This window comes from Paramormyrops kingsleyae, chromosome 17 (genome assembly GCF_048594095.1).
Source record: "Paramormyrops kingsleyae isolate MSU_618 chromosome 17, PKINGS_0.4, whole genome shotgun sequence".
NCBI classification, from domain to species: Eukaryota; Metazoa; Chordata; class Actinopteri; order Osteoglossiformes; family Mormyridae; genus Paramormyrops; species Paramormyrops kingsleyae.
The window spans coordinates 15,047,388-15,058,860 of NC_132813.1; the positions used below are offsets into that span (position 1 = coordinate 15,047,388).

General features: G+C 43.5%; 1 protein-coding gene across 2 annotated transcripts; it reads right to left on the reverse strand.

Annotated features, from left to right (window-relative positions):
• Positions 1–1,096: 1,096 nt before the first annotated feature.
• Positions 1,097–11,417, reverse strand: mfsd1 (major facilitator superfamily domain containing 1). 2 transcript variants are annotated; one of them, XM_023807316.2, is made up of 17 exons: positions 11,202–11,417; positions 10,803–10,855; positions 10,088–10,200; positions 9,445–9,487; positions 9,202–9,269; positions 8,728–8,836; positions 8,422–8,524; positions 7,702–7,800; positions 7,314–7,425; positions 6,664–6,720; positions 6,206–6,362; positions 5,800–5,897; positions 5,543–5,655; positions 5,273–5,320; positions 5,117–5,183; positions 2,250–2,361; positions 1,097–1,982 (listed from the first exon to the last, which is right to left on the reverse strand). In XM_023807316.2, exons 1-17 carry the CDS (start codon positions 11,359–11,361, stop codon positions 1,923–1,925), a joined length of 1,572 nt encoding a protein of 523 aa, XP_023663084.2. In that variant the 5' UTR covers positions 11,362–11,417; the 3' UTR covers positions 1,097–1,922. The 2 variants fall into 2 exon arrangements, with proteins under 2 accessions (XP_023663084.2, XP_023663085.1); XM_023807317.2 differs by lacking the exons at positions 1,097–1,982; positions 2,250–2,361 and adding an exon at positions 3,310–4,798 and having other exon boundaries at positions 11,202–11,416.
• Positions 11,418–11,473: the final 56 nt, after the last annotated feature.

Sequence of the window (11,473 nt, forward strand, 5' to 3'; positions counted from 1 at the left end):
AGAGCTGGAGCTGTTCGGTTATCTACTTGGTGAACCTGTCTGTAGCTGACCTGCTGTACGTTCTGACATTACCCCTCCTAATCATCAGCTACGCAATGGAGGACGCCTGGCCCTTCGGGGACACCGCATGCAGAATGGTACGATTCTCGTCCTCTGCAAACTTGCACAGCAGTATGTTGTTTCTTATGTGCATCAGTGTGCATCGGTTCCTGGGTGTGTGCTACCCAGTCAGAGCGATAGTATACAAGACCAAACGTATCGCCGCTATGGTCTCTACTTTCGTATGGATTGTGGTGGCAACCGAGCTATTGCCTACCTTTGCATTTACACACACTGGTATAATCAAAAATGTAACCGTGTGCTTCGACATGACAAGTCCTGGGGATTTTCACCAGTACCTGCCCTATGGCTTGTTTACCACTGTGGTCTGCTTCTTCATCCCTACATTAGTCATTTTCACCTGCTACTGTTCAATGGTTAAAACACTTTTTCAGACTCAGGCTAACATTCAGGTGGGACAAGAGATGCGTCGAAAGTCTGCCCGCACCATAATAATTGTGTGTCTCCTTTTTGGTATCTGTTTTGTGCCCCATTATATTACTAAAACGATGTATCTCTTTTTGCGCACATACCTGACCGACAATTGCAATGCTCTCCAGCGGATGATACAAGCCTATGTAATATGGCGGCCGTTTGTAAGCCTCAACAGCTGCATCAACCCAATTCTCTATTTTGCGAGCTCCAAGAAATACCCTGAAGTACTACTCAGTCAACTGTTCAAGAAGAAGGTCCACCCATCTGTGCAAAGCGAAACAGACGGCGAACATGGAAATATCAATTATGGGATGTCACGGGGTACATGTTTGGATGCAGTCTTCAAGAATGTTGGAACTGCTACACTCAGCTGAAGTCCATTTGTAGTGTCCCATGGGCAATGAAGTGAAATGGACGGAAAACTACATATGCATTGGCAGAAATATTTATACATTAAAATAAATCAATTTAAACTGACATAGGAAAGGAATGTAAAAAGTGTGAGAACATTTAGTTACTGAAAAACTTTTATTTGAAAAAAAACTGAATAGTTCAAGAATGTTCTTCTGTTGTATACAAATAATCACAATTACCAAGGAATAAAAATAATATTGATAGGCACAGTTCAAGCCTTGTTTTAAAAATGTAACATATGAAAAGCTTTCTGTGTGTTGTTGTAATTACACATTTTAACTGAAACAGAACAAATTCCTCACAATGACAATGGTATTTGGCAATATCCATACAGTGCGACAACCTGGGCTTGAAGCCCATCGCCAAGCAGCCTGAATCCCAGCCCCACCTTAGGATAACAGCCTTGCAACTGTGCCAGTTAGTTCCTGTTTAAAGACCATTTCAATTCAACACTTGAGTTTGACACCCCATAAATATTACCACAATGCTTTAATAATGATACTACACTTGAATACATATTTTAACAAAAGCATTAAGGCACATTTAAATGTTCCTGAAAATACTTAAATGCACATAATGTATTTATAAATTTTATATACGTAAACTTCATCCCCACAGAAATACAGGACTATAATTCCGCTCCATGCAAATCATTTCAATTTATGTTACATGTTATGTTACCTTATTAGTCCATTATGTACATTAAAATAAACTTTGCTTTCCTATCAAGAATAAACATTTTATCATTTTGCTCTTCAATTACTAGAAATCACATGTTTTTTCCAAGCATTTCAAGCCGACTGCTGTTCATGATCAATTGGCCATAAATTCAGGATCAAGGAAAAACTACTTTTGATACAAACCAAGGTTGTGTACAGCATAAACTGAGGTTCTCTGAAAGGCTTGATGCAGGGTGTGTGGATGGTCGCTTTGAGCTGAAGCTTTGACTTCAAGGACGGGCTACACAGGGAGTGTTATTTAAGGACACTGCGATGTGCTAGGGATGAAAGGTGGCTACAGTAGTGATCAGGGAGCTAAAGGTGGTGGAAGGACATTAAACAAAAATTAATATCAGAATGGAAGAGACAGGCATCATGCAAAGAATGTAGGAATTACGAATGCTGCTCACATTAAATCTTTGCTCAGGGAAGGGAGGCCATTTCAGTCATTATTGAACTGGACATTGCAAGAGATAAATCTGACAATGTGCCCAAAAAATGTAACACCAGCACCTTTCCTGACAGGATGATAAACTAGGAGAGCAAGCTGAGAACAGTTCTGACAGGGCACTAAAGGATTACCTGCGCTCCCAATCTGGACAGGTAGCGGTTCTGCAGTCCAAAAGCAGACAAGGGCTTCAGTCGTGCAAGCTCATCCTCATCCACCTTCCTCTTCTGGAGACGTCTTACCTCCCTGAAAGACAGCGTGGAATTCAACCCACCCGAACCCCCACTCACGGTATCACTGCACCTACACACCTGGAAGGTGTTCAGAACACACACAAATCCCAACACAAGAGCCTTATTCAGAACTCTTAGTAATTAGCTTGTGACAAACAGTACAACTGTGGATGTTTCATTGATGTTTTTATTGCTTTGTCAGAAAGGTCACCTAAAAAATGTTCTGTACCCACAAAACAGTAAAAATTATATTTGAATTAGCCAAACAGCAAGTTAACATAAGCACAGTTCATATTCCAAATACATCTGATAAAGTACACTATTCTTTACATTTTTAAGGTACAAATTATGCAATAACTGATCCATTAGACAACTCTGTTTAGAAGCAAATCTACTTGATATTTTAACATTATCATCATTAAGCATCTTAACATGATTAAAATGGTGCTTTGTTTCAGATAGTTGCTTCATTCATTAACATCTCAGGCTTCATGATAAATGAGGTAGCCAACCTGTAGTGAATGTTATAGTAGGGTAAGGGGGGGGGCGACACTGATTACAGCGTGTTGCCGCACCCACCACACGACAAACCACCTCAGGGATGAGAACCTGAGTGGAGCCATGTGACAGGCGATACCTCAGCACCACACTAGTCCGAATGGACCAATGAGAGCTGTTTTTTTTCCCCGGTGACTGGAGTACCAATCCTGCCGCCAACCCCCAAATTCCCCTGTGCGTTGGAGGACCCCAGTACAAACAGTACAATGTTACAGGTCATGCTATATTTGCCAGCGTACCAATTAAAGAAAAATCAATGATTGAAATTGCTTTGACATTCCAAGTTAAGTCCCTTTTTGGTATTCTGTTCAGGCACAAACTAATCAGTTAAGCTTATTCATCCCAGGACAAAAGGGGGGGGGGGGGGGGGGGGGGGGGGGGAGTACTAATTTGTACCTTTGCTTGTCACTTGGGCTGTACCCTCAAGGGTCTGCCAATTGTACCCTTAGCTGTAGGTAATTGTACCTTTTAAGATAGAGAAATGGACTATGAGAACATTTTAGTACCTTGGGGATGTTCCTCAGAGTCCATTTCTGTAGCTTTAATTAGACTAAATGGTACATTTACCTACAGCTACGGTACAATTGGCAGACCCTTGAGGGTATAGCCCCAGGGACAAGCAAAGGTACAAATTAGTACTTTTTTTCCTGACGGTGTTCTTGATAAGATCATAGTCGTACTACAAAGCAGGCACCTTATCATGGATGCGTTTAGTAAAAACTGTGCTTTTATGTAGTTAATTTTAAAAACTGGGCACACATTATGTTGAGGGATTAAAAAAAAAAAGAGCAGAGACCACTCAAATCAGATAGGAGACCCCCCTGTTCAAAGCAAACGTAGAAGCAGTTTAACATGTTCAGTATTGCAGGAGTTTTTGCCGCAAAGCTCACAGTCTGAAATTTTTAAAAGTTTGGTCTGGAGCACATGGCCGTTACCAGGACAGCTCAGGAGTCCACGTTTGGAATAAAGAACATTCCCAGCATCCTTTGTAACACCTAATGCCCAAACATCAGTGACTGAGAGATAGAGCCTGCTGTTACCACCCAGTAATGGCATTAATAGAATCGCAGGCGGCCTGGAACAGGATTCCGGCATGAACAGACCTTTAACTGCAGCTGGCAATTCAATGCTGAAGTCAGCAGAGAGATGAACAGCAAGCAGCTTGACATTGTAAAAGTAACAAGACAACAGGGAGACCCATCCATTAAATGAACACTGTGACCCAGCCTAATGTTCAGTTACAGATAAATAAATCAGACATTTGCTGATTGAACTGTTTTGAATGCATGATGCCACCATCACATACGCATTTTAAGAACCTTTAAGATCTGACACGATAAAAAAATAAAATAAAAAAAATAAAAATCAATGGATGCTCATTCAGAAAAGGGCTGCTTGTACAACAGATCACTCAACAAGGACATACACACACAAACACACTTAAGAGGAAAGTGGCATTCCAGTAGAGCCCATAACAGTGAAGCAAGTGCCTTAAGCCCACCCGTCACCACCCAGGGACTGGCAGAGCTCTGGCCAGGGTACAATGAGCCGATTTACACAACTCAAGAAAGCAACTTTCGTCCTTATTACCTGGCTCTTTGTCTGCATCTCTAGAAATGAAACGTAGATAGTGCAACAACTGACCAATACGTCGTAAAAATTTTGCAGGGCGATGTGTATGAGGGACAATTAAAAGGTGGCACTGGAGCAGAGCTCTCTATACAACCCTGGGAGGAGAGTACACTGCGAGCCCCATGTGCACTGTGGGAGGAGTCTGCGTAAAATGTGGGCGGTCTGTCAGTGCTGTGGGAGGAGCCCCGGGTAAACAACGGCTGAGGCTCCTCAGGTCAGTGGTGACAGCCAGCTTGAGCCTCACGACTCAGTGTCATCACCTGCAACACATTACAGCAGAGGGTCTGTTAGCGCACACAGCTGAGCATGCTCAGAGATACACAACCCAGAAAACCGAAAACTGGCACGTGTGCACCTGCAGCATACAGCACCAGCCACCAGGGGCAGTATCTGAAGTAGTGCTCAGCAGGTCATGCAGCATTATGACACCAGAACCTGTCATCATGACAAGGTTTCAAAAGGTCCAATTCACCAAGCTAAGGATGACACACTCCCAACAACAGTCACAAACACACCTGGCCTCAAGGGGGTGTATTCACAACTGCTCACCAACCATCTAAAGTTATAGCTCCACTCACTCTGATTCAGACGGACTGTCCTTGTGGAGTTCGGCCCTGGCGGATGGTGACAAGTTCAGTTCTCCTCCTGCATGAGAGAACAGGGACTTTAAAATCAGAACAGAAAATGGGAATTAAATGGTTCCAGAATGATGACATTCCAATTCTCGCCCTTACCTCTGATAAGATTGAGGAAGTACAGCACCACAACAGCAACCAGGGCCACTAGTGGGGGAGGGGAGAATATTTAGTCATTCCACAGAAGTGGAAATAGCAGGTCTAATCACTAGAGTAAAAAGACTTTATCACAAATGAATTTTACACCATTAAGTGAAAATGTCCTGTAGATGTGCTGCAGCAGGGAAATCAAACTTTGCTAGGACGAATGCCTGCAGGTCAGGGAAGAGCTTGGCCACTGATGTCCACCTGGCCATGTGGAATACTTACAGCAGACAAAAGCACAGAAGAAGACCTCAAGGAACAGGTAACCCCGGCTGTCAAGGATGCCCCCCGCCGCCATAGAGATCAGAGCCAGACCCAGATTCTGTATGGACTGCATGCTGCAGACAGGGGAGAAAGCGTATGCAGTTACTGCATACGAAACCAAGGCAGCGGCCGGAAATAACATCGACCACTTGACGACAACTGGGCCACAGCAAAGTTTAATCAGAGAAACCAGCAATGGATTTATGGGCAACACTTACAATCCATAGGCAGTTCCCAGCTGGTGCTCTGGGACCACATAGGCAACCATGGGCCACAGCGCACATGCTAGCAGAGAGTAGGACACACCCAGCAGGCTCTGAGGGTGACAGAGAGCATCTAATGTCAACACACATATGGAAACGTCTACCTCAACTTCAGAAAGATCACCTCATCCATCTTGCAAGGCCAAATAATTATCTTCTTTCTAGAAATGATGTTTCATTACTCCAAACAATGGTTTAATGAATAAGGGGCCACAATTCTGTCATACATCCCTGGGACACCTAGTCACCCCTGCCCTGACACAATGGGCTATAGAAAGGCACGTACATGTAACTTCACTGGCACAAGCCAAGACTTTAAACGCTGTCAGGAGAAATGGGTTAAATACAGATATGGGGTCACCATAGCAATCCAGGGGTTCCAGAAGGTGAAGGCAAGCATCATATGGGAAGCCAGAGTGACGACAACAGCCATCACCACCCAGAGTATGTTCTTCCCAGTCTTATCCACCATGAAGCCAAGGATGGGCGATGCTGGGGCTGAGATGATGTACACAACACTGGCAGAAGGAGAGGGGTCAAGGGTCCATGATGTCGCCTGTGCAAATAGCACTTAACGCCAAATCACAATCTACAGTGTTTCGGACAAAAGCCTCAGTAAAAGCAAGTAAAAGGAGAAACTAGACTCCCGTTTAGAAGCAGAAACGTCTCTTGGCACAAATTCCAACTGCCGGATCCCGAAAGGTTTGTGGATTTTAAGCAAACCCTATTACGTCACGTTAAAAGACGTACTGCACACCTCAGTCAATGGCAGAGGGTATAAAATAATGAACGAATGAATGAATAAAAAAAAAGAGATACCTGTTAATAGCACTTGCTTCAGCTGGTGAAAAATTGAACTTTTCAATGAAGAAAACCCTGGAGGGGGGAGTCAATAATGTGAATCTTACAGCTAGGTTTCCATTCAGTCTGCAAACAGAAATGATTAATCCTGCCAGTACCATTCGCCTGCCCCCACCCCAGCACCTTAGCAGACCCTGCACAAATGCTGGCCCCACAATTATCAAATGCAAATCCACAGCCTGGTGATGGAGAATTGTATGCTTTTGTCTAGTACCTCATGGGGAGGGATATTTCTGTTTCCACAAGACAGCGAGAGTTAATAATCTGACAGTCTGAACTTGACAATATGCCTCTGTTGTATTGATTCTTTTTTGTTTTCCTGCTGAGCAGTCCTCGCTCGTCTTATCGGGTAATTTTCCGATCTAAAAACCAGGTCAGCTCAGCCTCAGTTAACACACACGTTACGCATCCAGTTTTATGAGGACATTTTACGTATACCAATAACCACTTGGATTTGAAACTAAGAAATGCCAAACAATTAAAAATGAAGGCCGATATCTACCATAGTTACTGTCTATATAAACTGGACAATCACCATCCAGCTGTAGAACCAGTGAATGAATTGGTCAAAAAAAAGGCCGGAAGACAGACGAGAACGAGGGACTCACTGGCCAAGCCCAATGAAGGGAAAGACAGCCACATAGTAGCCCACGCAAATGATGAAGATGAGCCAGAGAGAGGGGGGGAAGTCTTTCACATCAGACAGCTTGATCACTTCTCCTACAAGACAGGAAAAGAAAAACACCACAGTATCACCATAACTGGGGAAGCAAAAGGCCCTAATGCACCCAGTCAGCAGATTAAAACTGCCATGCATGCAAAACTGAAACTTGACCTCTGGTCGGCATTTCCACCTCAAGAACCAGACACTAAACCAAGGACTTACTGGTACAAATAGACCCCGCATTTCCTTCTCTAACCATGACCATCACAAAGGATTGTGGGGAATTTGGATGCAGGGATTATTCTGCATGGTTCTTTAATCCAAAGACTCACCGGTTTTGCCTTCTTCTTTGTTTAAAAGTCGTTCAGCCCGTTTGTCAAGGTAGCCAAGGATCACCGCACAAGCCAAGGAGAACACGCATGTAGCGGACGCTGAGTGGGAAGGGGACAGAAATAAAGTATACATTTATGTCCTATGCATTATCACTCAGGTTGCACGTTAATTGCAGTTTCGTACTGTACAGAATAACATTTTTTTTATGTAAAATACTGCAAAGCGAATACAATGTACATGTGTAAAAAGACATTTGAAGCAGCTGATCTATGAGAGTCTTTTTTCTAGAAAGGTTTTGAACCAGAAGAAATTCTGCAGAGCCGAGTGACAGCGATCCATTTCACAACAAGGTGTCACGGCCTGAGAAAGACAGGGCCATAAATAAGTATATTACCAAATAAACCTTAACCCAATTCAGAAAGTACCACTACGGCACTTGTGTTACAACTCCTATTACAGAGAAACGAAGCAAAAAAGCTCAAAGAAAACTAATCATGCTCCATCTCATATTTCTGTTCAAGGTCAATGGGGCAGGAGTGCAAAACCAAAACGACCAAAGATCACCCAGTTATCAAGTTACCATACTCGGTTACTTTTTATGCTGTACTTTTGGTCTCCCTTTCTTTGCAGAAGCGTTAAAGTAACTACTTTTCCAAAGCATTTCAAATACAATCAAGGTCAGTTAACAGACACCCTGCCCTAGAGGCTCCGGCACCTACCAATCATCAGCACGACGCCCAGCGTGGAGTAGCCCGTGGACCCCCTCCAGTCCCAGATTCGGTGGTACACCAGTCCCATCACGTTCATGTTCACGGTGCTACCCTGGAAAGCACGAGACAGGACCTCAACCAGCAAGCTGAGACAAACAAGAGCTAAACAAGAGGAAGTCGAATTAACAAGCCTGAAACAATTAGTGAACTGTAATAAACTAGATCCTCAAGTGAAAAAAACACAAGGAAGTTTACTGCTTCATTTGTAAAATATATGCTTAGTAATAGGAGAAATAATCATCTCAGTGCTTGTACCAGACGCGCCATACTGAGCTGAAGACCGAACACAAGGTTCAGACCTCTCCCCTTGAACCAGTTCACAGCATAGGTATTCTGGGCCACAGCCAAGGACTCGCCTCCAATGCTGAAGTGCAGAAAGGAATCGCAAAAGCTACATTCTGTGCTTGGTTGGTTGCATATAAAATCACATGCATTTAAAATGCACCAGGTGCAAGTTCTCATCAGTCTGTACAGTCTGTGCACAGTGTCACTCTTCATTCACACAGACATTATAAAACTTTGACTGGACTGAAGACAGGTGAGAGCTACTTGTGCGCAACATGATTTCATCATGATATGAAAGCTAACAAATTTCTTGAAACTAAAAACAGATGACCACTTAACTCCTTGCCAACGTTATAAATTTTGCATTGTGCATTAATGAAGGGCTAAAAGAGACAGCCTGATCAAAATTAATAAAAATAAAATGAAAAATCATCAAATACTCACCCAAAGACAAAACGTCCAAATACCATCAACCAGAAAGCATTGAAAAGTGCACCAGCAGCAAATATGACCTCAAGAGGACAAAGAAATGCCTTTTAAATGCACGTTAAACTTCCAAGAAAACATTCAAAAATTCATCAGCAGAAACGGGCTGAGGTTTCCGAGGACGATCTGCACGCCGCTCTGGATGTACCAGCGACCCCAGCATGACCAGTGGATTGAAACATTTCCACCAGGCTTACCAACCTGTCCAACACACACAAGGATGGAGAAGATGACTGTCCCCAGCCTGAAAGAAAGAAGGGTAGTGCTAACTCAATCGAAAGGTGTCACCCACAGTCCTGAAGATAATTAAGTCTGCAATATTAAGCAATAAAACTGCTGTATGTACAAATTATCTTATTTGAAAGGAGGAGTCATTTTGCTCATGGCCTGGACTGGTCTGGAGCCCATATCTCAATTATCTGCCATATATAATTGTATTATCCTCACTATATACATATATATATCATATGGAGTTTGGAGAAGCATAACTGTAATTCAGTAAATCGGGATTACATGCAGTATGGCTGTTTTAACAGACTGCACTTCTGCAGTGGGCAGTGGTGGCTTGATGGTTAGGGTAGCGCACTTGTAATTGAAAGATTGCAGGTTCGAATCCCCCACCAGCAAGTCACCACTGAGGTACCCTGAGCAAGGTACCGCCCCCAAGCACTGCTCCCCAGGCGCTGAATTAGCTGCCCCCTGCTATGTCACGAAAGTCACATATGGGTCAAATGCAGAGGACACATTTCGTTGTTGCGCACTGTGTGCTGTGGTGTGTTGACAATGACCATTGATCACTAAGTTCTAATTCTTCTAATTTTGAAGGGAACAGGACTCAACCAACCTAATGCCAAAGACTCTGTCCAATAAAAATCCTCCCAGGAAGCATAGGACGACATTGGGCCAGGAGTACCAGGCGTACAGCTGCATGAACTGGGACGTATTCAGCTCCATGTCCTGTTATGAAGGGTTTGGGGTGTAACAACAGGTAGAAGTTTTACAAAACTGTGCATTTAATTCAGCTAGTCCAGGTTGGCTTTAAAGGCTTCATTCCAACAACTCTATAAAATAACTGCAAATGCACCATGAAAGTGCAATTATTTTTTTAAGCTGCTGTCAGCAGGTGACACTTCCAATTAAACACATTCATGTAAAAATACTGCAGACCATTTTCATGCTTTGAAAATAATAAATCATGTAAAATAATTCCTGGAACAGAAGCTGTTCCAATTTACGGAAGAGAAGAAAAAGGGAGCCATTTTCAAAAGAGGAAAGGGAGAAGTGAACCAACAAAGAGAAGAGACTTGAATGGTACTTCAACGTGTAAGTGCCGTGTTTCAGTTGCCGGGCAATTATCAAGTTATGCAGCCTGCAAAATACACAGGCCAAACTTCACCCCTGGCAAATCAATGGCAATAGAAAAATATTAGGGAATCCTGTATTTGAACGTGATACAGTTGTGTGTCTGCATAAGCGCACGGACACATTACATTTGGACAGGCAGAAATGACTCACACGTATCTGTTATCGGCCGCGTATTGACACGGCGGACAGCTCACCTGCTTAATCTGCGTCTGCAAGGCGGCCGGGTTGTCATAGCAGAAATAACTCCCTGACAGAGATAGAAGAAAATGTCGGGCGAAACTGCAGCTTTCCCGTAAACCAAAATTCAAACAGCACATTTACACGCAAATATCAATGCTTGATAGAAAAGGCGCCGCCTTAGACCACCAAATTTAGTCAGCCAAGGCAGAAACTCATATGTAAAAAGTAGCCAATACCACCATCTCGTTACTTAAGCACTTTACACTTCATTACCTATACGTGTTATTTAATAAATAAAAATCTTTCATTTTGGTACAAATGAAGTCAACAGCGGGGACCTGGATATACTGTGTTCTATAAAGTTATTAAAGTGGCGTGACCCGCCCGTCGCGTCTTTCGGCTGCTCAACTCACCAAAACCTAAAAAGCACATTAACAGCAACACCACGAATCTATGGGCCAATCGAGTCGGATCGCATATGGCCAACATTGAATTCGAGGAGCCGCCATCGCGGCTCGGGAAGGAGTCACCCTCTCCATCCATCAGGCTTTGCCGTTCTGAACTCTCCGCCATTTTCAGCCCGGCCGGGACTGCGACAAAACATCGAAAAGCAAAACAGCGCCTGGTCATATGACCTGACTCACGTGACTCGCGGCGAGCCTGGCTGACTCACGTGACTCGCGGC

Excerpts from the sequence above, each read along its gene's own strand:
- mfsd1 (XM_023807316.2), bottom strand. The coding sequence starts at position 11,361 with ATGGCGGAGAGTTCAGAACGGCAAAGCCTGATGGATGGAGAGGGTGAC. Across the intron at positions 5,898-6,205 it reads GGAACCCCTGGATTGCTATG|AGCCTGCTGGGTGTGTCCTA; the intron begins GTGACCCCATAT and ends TGTCACCCTCAG. Across the intron at positions 5,184-5,272 it reads CTTCCTCAATCTTATCAGAG|GAGGAGAACTGAACTTGTCA; the intron begins GTAAGGGCGAGA and ends TCTCTCATGCAG.